The 19,490-nt window shown below is 33.9% G+C and overlaps 1 protein-coding gene across 1 annotated transcript; it reads right to left on the reverse strand.

Moving 5' to 3' along the window:
- Positions 1–16,991: 16,991 nt before the first annotated feature.
- On the reverse strand, positions 16,992–18,478 carry LOC134851416 (dicarboxylate carrier SLC25A8-like). Its single transcript, XM_063867492.1, has one exon. The coding sequence runs from the start codon at positions 18,063–18,065 to the stop codon at positions 17,145–17,147; it is 921 nt and encodes a 306-aa protein (XP_063723562.1). The 5' UTR covers positions 18,066–18,478; the 3' UTR covers positions 16,992–17,144.
- Positions 18,479–19,490: the final 1,012 nt, after the last annotated feature.

The following is a 19,490-nucleotide window of genomic DNA, read 5'->3' on the forward strand; positions in this document are numbered from 1 at the left end:
AAAATCCAAGAATTCCTTGGAATGTTAAACTTTTTAAGTAAATATGTTTATAAAATGCAATTATATCTACGACCATTTTACAACATCCTTAGACAACAAAATAATTTTGAATGGAATACAGAACATCAAACACGATTCGAAGAAATAAAGAAACTTTTAACCGAACAAATTTCAAACACAATTCCAGACCCTGATCAACCATTTTATGCAATGTGCGATGCTTCGAACTTTGGCATCGGCGCAGCACTATTACAATCACATAATGGTACAAATAAAATGAACCTTATATCAGCAAACTCTCGATTATTCACTCAAGCAGAGCTAAGACTCTCAACTCTAATGAGAGAATGTACAGCCATAATCTATACACTTACAGAATATGAATTCCTGATACTTGGATCAAAACATCCCACAGTTTTATTCACAGATCACAAACCAATCATTTTTCTCTTCACACAGAAATCTAACCCAAACCACCGAGTTTACAGATTTCAACTAATTCTAATGAAATTTCCAAACTTACATATAGTTTGGACTGCAGGAAAAAATCTTGCATTACCAGACACCTTAAGTCGAAATACACCACCTGAATTACTTACACGAAAAACCACAGTTGAAATACCCAAAAATATAAAATTCTACCTTGCAGAAAACGAAACATCACCCCGATTAGAATGCAAATATGCAGTAAAAACTGATATTGAACAATCACAAATGAATAATTTACAACATTTCCCACTTTATCTAGATTGTCAAAATAATCATTACGAAGTTGATTTACTTGGAACATCAACTTTCAAACCAATCCCATATTCTCAATGGATAAAAAATAACACCCAACAAAAACGAACAAAACAACACCTGCCTAAAAAAGATTATTTTCCCTTAATTGAAAAAGAAGATTTAACTGATAAAATAAATTTATCAGGACCCCAAACAAGTGATTCAAAATACACAATAAATCAAGTTTTTGACCTTCACGACCCACTTGATACAATACCCTTATCTAAATTAGAAATCGAAAACATTTTTCTCCCCCCAACAGAAACAATTACAATTTCAACACTGAAACAATATCAAAACCTTGACCCAGTAATTCGACAACTGAAATCATGGCATAAATATAAAACTAAACCTATCAAAGCAGATTCAACCATTCTAGGAAATAAAACACTCCTCCGATACTTTCGCAAATTTAACAACACAACAATTAACGAAAAAACAGACCTTTTAGAGTATAACCTAAATGAATCTACAGTTCCCTGTCTCCCTATAAGTATGATTCTTATAGCTTTTAATATTTCACATACACAAAATATTAAAGGACACTCTGGATCAGAAAAAACATATTCAAATTTTATACAAAATTTTTACTTCCCAAATGCACCAATTTGGATAAAAGTACTATGCAATGATTGTATAGTATGTCAACTGAATAAACCTTACCCAAATCAAAAACAAATAGCACAAAAACAAGATTTTAAAGGACAAAGTCTGTACTTTAATCACCGTATCTCATTTGATACTAAAGGACCAATTTCACCCTCATCAGAAGGAAACTCCTACATTATGGTAATTGTTGACGCATTCACACACTATGTAGCACTTAACCCAGTACCACATTGTAATGCTTATTACGCATATACAACACTCTATGAACACTGGATAGCAAAATTCGGACTACCAGAAATTTTAGTCACAGACAATGGTACAGAATTCATAAATAATGAAATAATAACACTATGTCATTTATACAACATTAAACACAAACCACGTACATCTCATGCACCTTGGACAAACGGCTTAGTCGAAGGTATGAACCGTTCACTACAAGAATATCTTAGATGTATCATCAACGGAAATGATACAAAATATACCGAATGGTCAGCAGATGTAAAATTATTTCCCTTAGCATATAATTCACAAATCACGACAACTTTAGGAATGTCACCATACGAAATGGTTTTTAACCAAAAGCCACGGAAACCAATAATGTTTACAGCAAATTCTCATAAAAACGCACAAGGTTATTGTCAACCAAATAAAGACTCAATTTGTTATAACCTACCATTACATACGCACGATGAAGATCATTTTCATCACCCACAAATTCTTAAATTAGCCTCCGGTACACACACCGAATGGATTTTAAATAGAGATAAGAAACACAATGAAATTTACCAAAAAATAACAAAAAAATTATTACAAAGACAAAATATAAATGAACAAATCAATTCACGATTTACACCAGCTTCCGATTTAAAAATTGGAACATTTGTTTTAATACCTAATTTTAATACTCAAAAAGGAATTTCTAAAAAATTACAACCCCTTCGAAAAGGACCATACCAAATAATTGCAAAACCCACTGATGTCACATATAAAATTATCGACTCAAACAAAAAAGAAATCGTTCAACATCGAAACAACCTATTACCTTATTACCCAAAAGAATACGCACTCCGTGAATTAACTCAATTATATTCTTTCACAGGATTAAAAATCGTTCAAAATGAACCACATCTGAAAAACACAGAACAAAATGATAACCCCACCGAAAATCAAAACACAAAACCAACCGCCACCAAAAACAAAACGCAAAACCAAAAAGAATCTCCAAAACAAAGAAAAAATAGAAAAATGACAGAACAAATAATACCCCAAGAAGAAATAGACAAATCAGAACATAGAAAAACAACAAGACTCCGAAATCAACCACGTAAAAACTACAAAATGTTCATCCCCCAATCTAAAATATTAAAGAAAGTAGAATTTAAAAAGTAATTTTAAAAATTTTACACTTCACAATCTTGAAACCTCCGTAACATTTTTCATTTCATTTTTTCAAAATAACATGCTCACAAGTACGCAATAATTCTAGTTCAAAATAGACCAATAGGATTCATCCAATCCGCCACTTTCTCTAACTCAAACTAAAATCAATTAGACGAATAATCTAGAACTCCAGGCACATCTCTAACTATAACTTTACAACCTCCAGGTTAAAAATAAGCAAACCACTCCAACTTGACAGCTAAAATAAATATCACCATAATACCGTACCCCTCCCTTATCTAATAACCCAAAGATCAACAATATTTCCCCAACTCAGACCACGAATACCCCCAAAACAAATTTGATAACTTAGCCTAAAGTCACAAAATGAAAATTTTAATTAGCCTAAAGTATAAAAATCTCACCATACCCCGGATCATTTGACAAACAAAAATAAAGAAAAAGACGACCTCCCAGTCACCATGAAAATTGCCCCAACAAATTTTTACGAAACTCAACCCACTTGTCAAAAAACTAATAAATAATTCGACCACACTAGAAAATCGCCTCAAACAGCAAAAAATATTCGACCAAGAGATCATTTCTTAAATGCTTTTCTCTCAAACAGTCGTTCAAATACTTATCAATTTTAAACATTTTTTTTCAATACTCCAAGCTTTTATAATCTTTCTTTTTGATATCATCGAATCTTTTCTAATAATCATAATAATTTTTTGTAATATTTTCTTAATTTTCTACACAATAATTGAACTATACCTCCAACTTTCCAAAACCCTTGAATATATCCACAGGTACGATTTTAACAACTTGTCTAAATGATACGAACAATTTTCAGTAGAACTGATATTTTTCTATTGTTTGTAATCTTTATAACATTTTTATCATCCCTCATTTTGACCATATGTAAATGTATAAAGAAAGCAATCATCACATTTGCCCTAGCAACAATTTTTCTAATTCTTTTTTTAGAAGAATATTATAATAAACATAAACCTTCTCACTAAAGTAACAATTCAAAAATCCATCAAAAATTGCTACCCAACAGTCACAAAATCAGTCTTCACCGACATCATCCCAAGATAATCCAACACCACCTTCAACTACTCAAAATCCTCAAACATCTACACGAATTTCTTTTCAAGACAATCCATACACCTTTGAAGAACGGCACGCTCGTTTATCTGAACCACTAGAACCAGTTCAACGACAAGCACCTCTAAGTGAACCAACATATAATCTTTACCCAACACTACCACAAGAACTAAGTAGAATACGAAACCTTAGTCAAAACCAAAACACAACAGAAATAAATAGACAAATTATACATCCTCGACGAAATAGAAATTTTCAAACTCCCCGAGTTCATTTTGATATACCTCAATCCCCAACACAAACCACTCCAGAAAACACCACTGGTATCACACCAGAAACCCCTACACTTCTTTCACAACGAAGCACTTCAAGTCTACCTTCAGACTACTTAGGTTCAACACCAACATCTGAACAAATACGAGAAAACCCTTTTAACCCCCCAAACCTAACATCACGACTACCATATTGGACTACACATTCATTTACACAAGGTGAACCAAATTTAGCTAATGACCCCATAGATATTTCTACGGATACAACAACATCCTCATCACTACCAGAAACATTATCACTACCATCAACACCATCAACAAGTCAATTTTCACCACTACCCTTTAACTTAAATTTTCCAAATAATCTCGACGCCAGATATCGAGAACAATCTTCAATAAATATTCCTTTAAGATTAGATTGGAATACATTCACAGCACCCCCACCATTATTTGGACAGCATCACGAAAGTAACCGCCTTCATAACTGGGCACTTAATAGATTACAATATCGCCAAGATATTCACAACGATATCCGTGATCACAATATTCAAATACTCCAACAAAACAGTTTACAATTAAAGTTTGAAATCACAGTTAAATTAAACAATATTACACAACATCCCTACCCATTAAATCCACCTAACATCACAGCTCAATCACTACCACCACCGTTTATAACTACCGAAGTAATATATAAATACGACAGATACACCAAAAACACAATTGGTTACATTACATTTTATAATCCATACTCAGGATTATCATACACATGTATATTCTAAAATTATTAAATTTTCTCCAACTCCTTTTTCTAGTAACTTCAATTCAAAACATAAACCCTTCACCTCGTACAGGACCACAAGATTTATTAGTAACACATTACGATTGCGAAGAAAATGAACAAAAAACACTACACAAATATGCAATCAATCAAGTATCACAATGTGAAACAGAACCACAAGCTATAGAAACCACAGATATAATAGCAACACTCTATTCAAAAGCCCGAGCTACAACAGTTACAGGTTATAAATTCACAGCAACATTTTCCGAAAAGAAAGTACATTGTTCACAAGTCTCGAACGGAAACAAAAACCGACTTGACCATGAATCATTCTATCAAAGTAATATAGAACGTCTTTTACATCTCAATCCCGACGATTGTAAAAATGAATTACTTAGACTAAACATCACACAAAATAAAAATTCCCAAAGAAAATTAGTTAATTTTCAAGTTTTTTCAGACTCTGTACATCAATCACAACTTGAAAGACACCAAGGACATATAAAACTAGACGAAAAATACCCGTATAACGGCGCACACGGACGATTAACATATGACCTACATGATAAACATTGGATACCACACATTGGTATAAATAACCCATCAAACTGCAAAGCAGACACAAAAAATAAAGGATATCAAGAAATAATGTTTTTCGATTGGAAAATACAACTCGAAAAAATACAACTCACACGAGATTTATCTGATAATACAATGATCTATCAAGGAATCCGACTACCTTGTAAAAACGATCAAGGATATTGCGACCCTACAACAAGAACACAAGCAACAATTGTTTGGTTCCCCGAAGACACATGTACAACATTTCAAGTAGCAAAAATACACGCTCGTATGATAAAATTTCACGAAAAATATTTCATACAATCAATTCCTTACGAACAAGTCCATCCATCACGAAAACTAAGTTCCGATTTTAGAAACATAGATAACATAGAAAATAAATTGACACGTTTTCAAATATATCAAGAAACAGAACTTGCATGTAAATACAGAAACCCACTTCACAGAACACAATACTCTGAAATTTTAGTTGAATATGAAAAAGGATTCGACATGACCACTGGAAAAGTAAAAATCGACCCATATGCCACAGGTCATCCTCTAAACGAAGGAACATCCTATATACCAGTTAATTTTGAAAAAAGCAACGGACAACCTGGTGGACATCTAAAACCTTATGACACCAGAAGCACACGCTTACAAGAATTATCACTAATGAATACCACATATTTTGGTAATATCCACTATGATATTCATTTGGATATGAAACTAGACTATACAATTAGCCGCATTTTTCAAGAAATGTCACTCTCCGAATTAGAAACACTACATCAACTATGCGAATTAGAACGAACACAAATATTACAATCACTTGCACTAGCAGTATTAAAAATACCCTACGCAGGATATTTATTATCAGGAAATAGATCAAATTTTTTAGACTATGAAGGAAACATCTTATGGTTTTATACTTGTACTAAAAAAGTATCACCACTATACGTTTTTGAAGATAAACGATGTTATAAAAGAATCCCTATCTTTTATAAGAATAAAGTACATTTCGTGGATACACTTTCACGAAGAACCTATTTCTGGGATACCGCAGTCCCATGTGGATCAGAAAATAGCCACAATGTAGTACAACTAAACCCTGATGAAAATAAATATTATCTTCTCACTCCATACCCCACATTAATGCAATCACTCAAAAAATTTTCACCAGAAAGCATTCGCGCTATCGCTCGAAACCCAAATATAGACTTACAATCAATAGGAATCTATTCAAAATCAGATATTCAACATCACATTAGAACACAACAATTCCAAGAGTTACTAACACAAATGGACACTATACAAAGACAATCAATTGACCAAAACTTACGCAAACTTGCAGAAACCGCAGGATTTGCCGATATCTACACGCAAGACTATAGCGGATATTTTAAAGACATTAAAGATTATATATATCTAAACGGCGAAAAATACCGTCCCCAAGATATATCACCAATCAACATTTTTAGCTTTGTTACACTCAAAAATGAGATCCTAGATTTTCTAGGATGGCCCTACTACATCTTAGAAAAATTGACTATTTTATACGCAATGTTTAACTTTATTGGATTTCTTTTCTCACTCTTAAAAGGAATCTACAATACATGTGCTATACACACACAAGTAAACAGACAAGCAAGTGTAGCACGCATACTCTTTGCAGGATTTTTTGGAATCTTTTCCACATCTATAAACAAAATTCTTTTAGACGCACAAATAAAAGAATATAACACAAAAATAACAACACGACAAAATACATACGACGAAGAACATAACAATGTAGACACACAGCCAACGGCACCACAATTGCCACCCCTGCCAAATAACCATCCACTATCCCTAGTCCCACGAAATTTTCGAAATTTAGCAATCACACATAATCCAAATTTTAGACTCATCACATCACAAAGTCCCGTACAGCATATAATGACACATCAATCACACGATGATAACACTTATGAACAAATTATTGAACAACCCCATACCACCGCTTTTCAATCTCAAAATAATAATTTTTTTAGCCCACGATGAGCCGCCAACTTGGATCACTCCATCGATCAAATTCCCATCCAACCAACCTTACCTCTTCAATCCCAATAATCCCACTTTTTGCTTTTCCGCCACCCGATTTTCCATCTAGCAATGTAACATCAGGCATGAATTCCGACACTAACTCACAAATTTCAGTTTTATACTCCATCTCACAGCTAAATAACCCGAATATTGAAACCCCCGATGAATTTGCCGACTCAGAACCATCTCCATCCAATAATTTCCATAACCCTTCTCATTTTTCTCAACCTCCCTTTCAACCCATATTGTCAAATAACCCTGACCCCATCACTCCTACACCCTCTTATGCTTCCCAAGTTACCCCAACCTACTCCTCATACCACTCTGACCAATCATCTCCAGATACCCCCCGAATCTCACCAGAGCTAGACAATTTTATTACCCTCCAACAACAACCCTACCACCTTAACACCCCGACCATAAACCAAATCTTCTCCACTACAAATTCAACCAATCCTCCTACACCCTCTTCAAATTATACTGAATCATTAGCACCATCATCCACATCAACTGAATCCTCACTCAATACTAATAGAGCTTACCGCACTTTTAAACGAAAATTCCCCAACTATCCTTTCCCAGCAAAACCAGGAACAGCCCGTGAATACATCAATCACCCCCAGCATACTAACACAAGAGAATTTTTAGCTATCACTTTACCCTCATTTCCACAATACACCTTAAACACCCCTCATGACGCTAACGAAACACGCAACTTTGTAGACGAATACGTTTTAATGCCCACTCTCTCTTGGACCTCATACTATCATTTCACTAACCCTCTTTGCTTACCTTTAACCAACACTTCCATCGATACAGACCGAAACAAAGACATGCTATATCGACTAACTACACCACTCACCGCTAGACAATTTACTTACGTAGGATATAAAAAATCACTAAAAATACACACTGCACCTAGAGCTAATGAATATACACTAGAATACTACGATCACAACATCATAAGAGCTAACCAAGATCAATTCTTAGATGAAGATCGCTTCGCTAATCCACAAATCACCGAGAAATTTTTCATCAAGACACCATATGTATTTACACTAAACATCTTTGACCGAAAGTTTGATCACATTATTTCAGAAGCACTAACAAGCACACAAGCATACGAAAGTTTTAAAGAACGCTTCCAAATCTTCTCACTAACCTTTCATTTCCTTGCACCACACGAAAGAGATTTACACTGCTCACACGATATTATGTTGCGAACTAAACAAACACATACATACAGTTACTATCGTTTCATCCAAAATCACTTTGACCTCCACACACCCTCTAGACAACCACACCATCGTTTCCAATTCATCAATTCAAAATACACTTCACCATATTTCCTAAATTTCACATATTGTATTAAAGACACTAACCTTCATGGTATTCTTCGTAATTATGACCCCATAACCCAAATGTACATCTTCTGTCCCATCACCAAGACCTTCAACGCCGAAGAATCCCGACCCTTCCTTATCCCGCACGAGTTTGTACAGCCTATAGAAATCCCCATTTTAGAATTCATCCATAACACTACATTTAACCACAAATTATATAACTTAATCCAAAACACACCTTATGAGTTTGCAGTAGGCACTGAAGAATTAACCACCATTAAGGCACTTCAATTGCTTTGGCCACTACTTCAAACTAAAAATATCATCCGCATATTAGCTAAACTACTCACAACTTCAGAACTAATTCACGACATCTTCCCCCACGGTTTTTTCCCCGACGACTAACAGGTAAGTATGAATTAAATGAATATTACTAACTAATTAAAAAATAAACACTCACCATTCTTTATTCATGTTTTCTTTAGATTTTTAGCCTTCATCCGACGATCACCTACAAAAACCACAAAAGACAAATAAAAAATCGCAAATTTCATCAAACAAATTTCCAAAATTCTATTAATCTCTTACACATATAAATTTATAAATTCAATACCAATGCAGTAAATTAATTTATAAAATTTTCCCCCAAAAGCAGTAAATCTACATATGATGAAAATTTGTATCTTAAAATTCCCCCATTACTAGCAGTAAATTTCCAAATTCTATGCAGTAAATTAATAAAATGCAATTGCAGTACTAACCTTTTGATATTTTCATTCACTCGCACAGAAATTCTATCCATACTCGCACAGCTCGCCCACGAAGAATTGTTTAAAATAATGAATTTCAGTTTCAAGTTTTCACACTCAATAACTCTAACACACGATAACAAGTTTCAAACTTTCCTTTAACCCGGTTGGAGAGAAATCATATACTAAACAAAACTAACCAACGCAGCTTACTAAATACCACAAATCATAGAATAACAGCATGACTAAGAAAAGGAAACCAACGGTACCCAAACCGGATTAACCCAGTTTAAAACTGGATAATTTATTCTTTTGAAGACTATTATAAAGTCTTAGAAAGAAATAATAAAACACAAAAAAGTCGAAAGACAAACCCATACCACAAACAATTTGATTTTTGAAAAAAGGACACAACCAAAGAAACATAAGTAAAACCACAACAAACCCAACATAAAACGTTGTCACATAACAGGACCCCTCACAAAAACCGCATGAAATCATACTCCCACACCTGGCCTAACCCACCAGGAAAGGACGTCCTGAGCATGCTCTATAGCCGGCCTAACCCACCGCGCTACATCCACGCTTTGTGACCACACCTTTATTTTTAATAAGAGCTACTCAAGGGTGAGTAACTCTTCAAAATAACCGAACTAAAACAAAAAGCTTTTGTGAAAACAACTAACTAAAATCATGATTAAAAAATATTAAACTAATAAAAGTTTTATAAAATGTAAAATCACATGATGCAATATATAGATCAGAATACAACACCAAGGACGAACATCAAAAGACAAGACGACCTCACTACACTCGAGAGAGAATGACCAACTACAATCGATATGCCACTCACAATCACAACTCAAAGGATTTAGAGTACGACTTGACTTCGCAGAAAAGGACTTCATTGAACTAGACCAATGACCACCTCGATGTTCAAGTATACGTACAGATCCGAGTAATCAGGCATCCCCTCCACGCACAATCTCCACGCCATTCCCAAGCTAGATCAGATACAAAGGAAGTTCTCCCTGAAGAACAGAAAAACCTGACATAGCCAACCATTCTGAAATCAGAATTGGTTTTGTTGCAAAGACTCAGTCGTTGTCACAAGGAGAAGCGAAAGAAAATTGTGATGTTCGCCAAATACCAACGTCCATCATCCATCCTTGAACTACAGAAGAACTGTTCTAAAAAACACTGTAAAACCCGGATGGGTGGAACCTGATCTAAACTATATTTTATGATTGGATAAATTAAATGTTTTACCAATGTAAAGTATTTAATATTAACCAATCATGATCCATCTAACTAACAACCCACTTATTTGTAAGTGCTGAAGTTACTTGTAATTTCAGCACCAGAGAGATTTGAATTTAACTTAGAAATTAGTTGGACTCTCCTGAGCACTTCAGCAGCCGCAATAAACCAGTATACCCTAGATCTATTGAGCCTAGCAGAGACTAGTTAAACAACCTGAGACTAGATAGTATAAGAGTAAGATTAGGATCGGTATTAGACTAAGAAGTTGCACGAATCTATCCGGCCGAAAATAAGATAGCGTGACGAGCAGACGGTGTACCCTATCCGAAATTACTCTATGAGTTACACTTCGGTTCTAACTCAATAAGTTGAAGCCCATGAGGTAGAAGTAAGCGTCTTGTATCCTAATAAATCTACCAAATGACTTGCACCACTTGAGTATGAACTGTTTTAATCTGCCGCTGTTGCGTGTTATAATAATACAATAAATCGCGCGTTAGTTATACCAAATTGGCCACTTTTGCAAATTTTGAACCCTAACTTTACGAAAAACTATCACAGGTAAAATGTCAATCTAATTTTGAATGCAAGATAAAAATATACTTTTTTTCCAGATGGTTCAAAAATGTTGTGGGGTCGAATCCTTTTCGTGGAAGTGATCCTTGTTCGTCTGCTGCAACGAAATCGTCCAAATGCACTGAAGGGGCTCATCCTTTCTTTCGCCTTCACTACCAATACTAGTACATTCGAGTAATGCATTGTATATAACCACTCTCATAATCTACAAGCAGCCCAGTTCAAGAACTCGACTGAAATTATTCGCACGATACACCAGAGCGAATTACGTTAAGAGTTACTGAATTGAGCTAGTCTTAGTATAGTATATCTGATTATGGTTTCAACACTTCTATCTTCCTTTCCTAGGTCAAAAACTGACATTATCAATTCTCGCGCCAAAACTCTGACAAAATGTTGGATGAAAAAATAACAATTAAACCGACTAATTTTTCGACCGGGTGGTGCAGCATCGGGTCAATGCGAGTAAGATGTTTGCCATAGAATTTGAAATTTAACTACGCGCTTGTTGAGTTCAATTCAAGAAACTCCTAGCCTCCATAATAATTGAGACCCTTGAAACTGAGTAGGACATCTAAAGTATAACTCAAAAACATAGAACATCTAAAAAAGGACATTCAACTCAAAAAACATAGGACATCTAAAAATTTTCTGAGGGTATGAACGCAGAAATGGAAATAAACGATTAAAGCCGGTTAAAAATCAACCGGTTTTGAAACCGTACTTGATAAAGTACTTTTCGGAAAAGTATTTCGGAATTTTGATTTTAGGTATAAAAATTGTACAGGTCTATATTTGATCAAAATCACTTTATTGGTTTTAAATGTCGTAGAAACTACCTAATTACCAATGTTGGTTTCTTCAAAAATTTTCATTCCTCTAGACATTCCGCATCCAGTTTCAATCGTTAATAGTCAATTATATTATATCATTTGTATCAGTCTTACAAATATTGAAAAAAGTTATATATATTAAATTAATAATCGCTTTTAATTTCTCTTTTTTGAAAACAAGTTATAATAAATTTTGTTAAAATTTAACTAACCACTTATAATCGGTTATTAATCTATCTATTTTTGATATGCTTATAATTGATTATCCATGATTATAATCAAAAATTTTTGTCCAAACTTTTAATTTAATCCCTACGATTATAATCCCTTTTTTTGCCCTTTTTTTCGTTGACCTGTCACCTAAACTGCTTATAATTATTGCTTTTAGCGGACATCGGTTTATGTGAAAAATGAGAAAATCGTTTTAGCAGTGTTCAATTCAATTTAATTTAATATTTTTATCTCTTTTTCAATTCTCGGTTAAGTTTGTTTCATAATGCTCATTTATAGTTTTTTTTGAACACCAAAATACGAGCACTTTTTTCAAAATTGATGACTCTTTTAAAAGAGTTGATTTTGACTTACCGCAACAATCTTTTGTTTCGTTGAAAAACTTTGCGTCGATATGAACCAATTCTTTTTGGTACTTTGTTAGTGACAGGAAAACAATAACCCTCAAGATATAAAAAAATATACATAATTTTGGACGAATTTTAATCGGTTATTTAAGTTTGTATGATCTATAATAAGCTGTAAAGGAGTATAAAAGATTATATTTTCTTGAACAAGATCACGATTACAATCGAGTACAAATCCTTTAAACACCTAATTCTGGTAATTACAGTCAAATATAATTGTGTAGAAATCAGCATGAAAAACCGATTACTTCAGCTTAAAATTGGATGCGGGATGATATTCTTCAAAGCCAGGTAAACAGTTCAAATGTTACTTTTATTTCTTTTTCTGACAAAACAAACACTAGATCCCATAGGTTGACAAAAAAAAACATTTGTAATCAAACCCCAATGCTTATCAGCAGTAGCAGATTTAGGGGAGGGAGGCGGGGGATTCGATTTCCTGCAGACACAAAGGTTCCCACCTTTTTTTACTAGTTTGAGATATCTATTTTTAGCTGACTGATCTTAAAATTGTTCTAAAGGTTCTTTTGCGCGGCGCAAATTTTCCAAAAAAAAATGCCTAAAAGCTTTTCAAAAAATGCCTAAAAACGCCTTTTTTGACCTTTCTTCAAAAAAAATAAACAGAAAGTTTGGTCAAATTAGGGTCTTTATAGTGATTTAGGAGAGCTCAGAAATCGATTCGGTAGACCTAAAAAAAAAGGTCGGCAAAACGCAACAAAAATACTGGATTTGTTGCAACGAACAGTATTGTTTAGGTTATCGAACGTACGCAAGCCAATAAATTGAGATACAAACATTAAGTAAAAGCACATGGGGGTGGGGATAAATCAATTTGAAAAAAAGCGTACATTTCACCTGAAGCAAATACAGCAAACTATTCACTGAAGAAAAAGGAGAAAAGACTGAACTGATGAAAGGTTTAGATCCATAAACACCGAAAACAAAATTACGTGCAATAAAACTTGATTTTATTTTGATTGCATGCACTTTTTTTGTTATTTAAACGACTGTGCTTATTTAGGCAGAGAAGAAAAATTGAAAACCCGTAAAAAGTTGCAAAATAGTTGGAAAGTAGTTGAAAAACTGTTGGAAAACAGTTTTTTTTCTGGTGTGAATTTTAAATTTAAAAAAAATAGTTTGAATATTTTTGAAGTATTGTAGCTTTTTGTTTTTTTTTGTTGATTTTTCAGCACTAAGAGTGATGTTTTCGCTAGATTTTTTCTAACAAAAATTAGAAGAGGAAGTTATAACCCTGTTCTCCTCTATTCCATTTTTGCTTGAAAGGTAAGTGATACTTAAGAAAACAAGAATTGTTTGAATTTGTTTCACAGAGTAGGCGTTAGTAAGCCTCAAATGATTTGTATTGCTTCAATTCCTATTTTTGTTAGGCTTCAGCAATACATCGTATACGGTCAGATGCGGGTGCTCTTACTAAAAGTCACTGGAACTTTTTTTGTTTTACAAAACATTATCTCGCCGAAAAAAACCATCGAAAATCTTCAGCTTTATCTGATTAGACTAGATTGTGAACCGATTATTAGTGCACCAACGAATACATGATTGAAAAAGGATTCGAACATTGAATGCTTTAACCTACCAAACTAATTTAAAAAAAAACAATTTAGGAAAGGATAAGAGACGGGGTGGAGTTTGCTTTTTTGTTCACAATGTCAAAATATTTCAGAACATTAGTACTTTTACCTCACACCAGTATCATATTTTGACTATCAAAAATAAATGAAAAAAACCACAGTTGATTGTTAACAGTGGTTCTTTTGAAACCTGGAAAAAATAAAGGGCCAGAAGATTATCACATGTTCTTGATAAAGACTTCAATATTCATCATTTAAAATCGCAAATCAAAAGTACATGCAAGAACAGTCTTAATGCATTTAATCTGAATTGTCAAAACAATTCAATATCAACTCGTCAAACAATAGTTCAAAAAGTTGCATAAAAGATGGGTACTCAAATTGCGCTACAGATTTTAAGGTGTCGGCTACATTAATTACAGACCAATCAACAAAAATTACGTACCTGAGAGAAAGAAAAAGTGAGTCTTCTGATAACAAATTCCTGAACAGAAACATGCAAAGTTTAGAACACGTTAGATGACAGGAAATATCCCAAAAAAATTGATATTTTTAAAACTGCATGATTTACAAAACAAAACGAAGAAAATAAAATTACATATTGGAATGAGTTTTAATCAAAGAAGTACACAAAACAAAACACTTCGTTCCAATAAAACTAGAAACAATCAAAAATAAATCTGTATTGGTAATGACAATAAACATGTCTGGCAAAAACGAAATTGTTTCCTATTTATATTAAGTCAGGAAGTCACAATCATAAAGCGAAAACTGTAAAAACTAGAAATATGTTACAAAAACTGATCATCAAGAAACAGAAACACTTTCATAGAAAAAAAATTAACAAACTAAACTTCAAAGTGATGCAAATTCCAACACAAGAGCAATGTCAATACTTTAAGAGAAAAATTGAGTAAAAGCTAAAAGTCTGCTTATCTGAGCCAAGATAAAATTGAATACTTTAATAAGTTTCTTTTTGCAATTGGCTGAAAAAAATCATTGCAAAAAAAATTTATCAGACACGATTTCTTCAAAGTTTGGTCCATCTGAAAACAAGCAAAAAATCTTCTCAAATTATTGATTTTTTCGATATATACGGTGTTTTGACTAAAAAAGCAAATTGACTTCAGACCTAAAAGGTCAACAGTTTTCTTACTTGACTTTCAAATAAAACAGAAAATTTATACTTGGTATGGCTTTTTTGTATTCAGTCAATTATCGCAGATCAAAGTAAATTTTTTATACCCCATTGTTGATATCAACTCCCTGAGTTCGAATGTATTCAAACGCCAATCATTATTCTGAGAGATTGAAAATTACCAATTTGGGTTCGTTTTTTTACTAAATTTTGCACATTTTGAAGATTTTAATTGTAATGCTGAAAACGTAACGCGAATTATTTATGCGTGGCGACTTATCCAGCCTAACAAAATTGTTTCAATTTGATTTTAGGTAATCTGATTGGTCGTATTGATTCTGTACGACCCAAGTTTTCCCACTTGATGTTTGATATTCTCCCCAGTTTGTATTTTCTCAATATTCGATTTAGCAAAAACATATTTCAAGAGCCAGTCGAAACAATCAGGTCTTTGTCTTGATATACGAGCAGACTTGTTGTTCCGACTTTTGATAAAGTGACGGGAAATTATTCCTCGGGGTAGTTTTTTTTTCTCCAGACATAGTTTGACAATTTAACTAGCATTTTTTGACGGAATTTTTGGTCGAAAGGTATTTGTTGTCATGGAAAGTTTTGTCCCCTCTCGTTGTTTTTTTGTAAAGTTATAGGGTTTAAAGATTGCCTGTTCGACCGATTTGAGGCAAATAACTGTCGATATATTTCGGGCTATTAACAAGAAGCCAGGGTTTTTACCCGTCTTAGAAATCGCGCCAAACTTAATTAGGGCATTCTAAATAGCGTGGTTATAATTTGCTACAAGGAAAACGTTTCACTTGGTTTTTCAGGTATCGTGTGGGATGATTTTCAAAAAAATCTCAATTTTTTTACAATATTTTTTTTGAAAGTTTTATCTTTTCGTTTTGAAGCAAACACTATTCCATAGACCTTAAGAGGCAGTCGGATTTTTGAGGGCTTCCCGTTGATACGGACTGTCTAGTTATCAATGTGTTATCAATTTATTATCAATTTTTATCCTAAATTTGACCTAATTTGTGTAAAGCAAACCACACAATTTCAAAACAAAGCGGTTCAATTGCTTTTTGATCGTGGTTGGTTGGGTTAGTTCCCAAAGAAAAGTTAGCGCCCCAAATTTCTTGCCTAAGGGTCTAAATTATCAGTTGACATCGAGATTTTTTGATTAACACTTAATTGCACCTGACCAGTCAATTTGGGAAACTGATCGTTAGAGCTTCACTCTGAAATAAAAACGTGATAATAATCTCGCTAATTAAATTCTACGTTCGGTTTCAATTGCAAAAATAAACTCTGATTAAGTTAGAATCTGTAAGTAAGTCAGTTTGAATGTATCATAAACATAAGAAATTAAAATCTAAAAAGATGAATGAATCGTCTCGGTTGTATTCTTTTGTTTCGTCTTGTCATTCATTTTCTTTTCTTTGTTTCGTCAATAAGTTTGATCAGATATTCATGACTGACAAACATGCAAACGTTCCACAATACGAGTCGACATCCATTGAAAACCACACCTTTGTAAAAACCCTTGAACCCATCTTTGACCCAAACGTCACGGGTGCAGCTGAAAACGTTGCTATATTCGCAATGCTTTGTTTTGTTCGAATATACAGTTTTGATCACATCCGAAGGCGTCGCTACGATCGTAGCAACAAACCCGGTGAAAAGGGCCGAAGAAAAATAGAGAAAAAATCCTTCCTCGAAAACCTTATGGTCTTTGAGATAAGTTTTCGTGACATCAAAGGTCCCGACTTCAGCCCCCGTGACGGCCATACTTCGTTTGGCGCTCGGAACCGTTCCTCGCCACAAGCCCTGCTTAACCCCTTCATATTTCAATATTTCTGTATAAGCTTGAAATGACGTTTTGTAACGAGAAGGATTGGCTTGGCAGCGGACTTTGACGACATCTGTAGGCTGTCCTACACAAACAGCCAAGACACCTGTTGTGCAGCCCGACAAGAACTTGATAGACATTGGCATTTTTGAGGGATTATTTGAGACGTTGAAAAGCTCGCAGTATTTGTCTCTGACTTGCTCGTAGAACCCAATTTTGACTGAGTTCATCACCATCTGACGTTGCACAGCGGCCAATGAGCCTGCCCTTCCGCCGTAAAATGCCCGCGCACCCCCATAATTGTAGGTTGCCTTGACACGTGACATGGCTCTTTGCAGGGGGTTCATGTGAGATTTGGGCTCTCCGGCTACCATGGCGCGTACTTTCAATGTGTCAACCGGAAGGGTTACCAGTTCTGCAATTATTCCCGCTACTCCGCCGCTAGAAACTCTCGCAATTTGAACAAGCTTTGAGTCGTCTTTGTGGTGCGACGTCATCTTGAGAAATATATGTAGGAAAATATCTTAATAAATTAACAGTTTAACAAAAGAATAAGTTAACAAGTTTCGAGATGTTGCGTTGTGCCTTACAAGGAATCGGTGCCAAAGCTTAGCTCACAGTTCAATTTAAGTCTGAAATTAGAGTCACCTCGATTAAATTCGGTTGACCGTATATTGCTTTAGCTGTGTTGTAATTTTCTAATTTGAGTTTTTAAACCAAAAAGTCATTACAAAATGTGCGCCAGATCTATTTTTATATTTATGTGCATTAATAAGTTGAGCCATGTGTTACTCTGTTCACGATATAAGTTGATAATCTTCAACAAAAACAGACATAAAGTTAGTATTTTCATACATCCTTGTCATCAATGAAACAAGGTATGTATTTTTTTCTGAGCTGAGAGGTCATTTTTGAGCTACTTAAGCAAGTAAATAGAATGGTTGATATTTTAGAATTTGAAAATACCACAAATTGTACAAAATCACGAGCTATCTTTAAATATCGATGACATCATATATGTATTTTTTATAAATTGTGATTACGGACTTTAATGCTTATTTTAGTCGTTTCGAGATATCAGCACAATTTTTAAACGCTCAGCAACCAATTTTTATCAAATGACAATAACTGAATGTTGTTCCGAGCATTGAAAATTTGTAATCTGTATTTTGAAAACTTTTTTGTTTTGAAAATTTTCTTGTTTTTCTTGTCATTTTTCTTCAAAAACTGTTTTCCTTTTGGCATATTTTACTATGACTTTCGAAGATGCCTAAGTTCTATTTTTTCTTTCAGATCTTTTTTATCACAGCACGCAGAAATAACGACACTCATTTGAAAAAAAAATTTTCTACTTTCATAAGACTCTATGGTCGGAAAATTCTGTGCTACATGCACAGTAGCCGGCTATCCTTGTATTAATTTTATTTTGTCTGTAAATTTGTTTCTTTTTGCTTGTTGATTTTGGCTGTAGATCATGGGTATAATTTCCGGCCACAGTTTAAATTTTTGAAGACGTTGGTGCGCTGCTTTAATTTTTTTCATATCGAATTTACCAGTAGCGGTTTTAGGGCCGGGCGGAGGGGGGGGGCAATGTTTCTTTTTCAAGGATTCTACCCCCTGCTCACCCAAAAGGTCCCAAAAGGTTCTCAAAAAAAGTCAACAAAACTTTCGAAGTTTTTCTCAAACTCAGCCCCTCCCCTCAAGAATATAGACAAAATTAGTTGTTCTACAAGCTATTTGTAATTTTTTAACTTAACAAAAATATTTACTCAAAGATATTTTTAACTTTCTAATTTTACAATAATTTTTACTCAAAGGTTTTTCTAATTCTACAATTTTATACCAGTAAATACTCAATTTTTTAATTTTTAAAATTTTCAAATTTTTTTAAAGCGTAGGGGAAAACGATTTAATTTGAAACA

This window comes from Symsagittifera roscoffensis, chromosome 7, assembly GCF_963678635.1.
Source record: "Symsagittifera roscoffensis chromosome 7, txSymRosc1.1, whole genome shotgun sequence".
Lineage (NCBI taxonomy): Eukaryota > Metazoa > Xenacoelomorpha > Acoela > Convolutidae > Symsagittifera > Symsagittifera roscoffensis.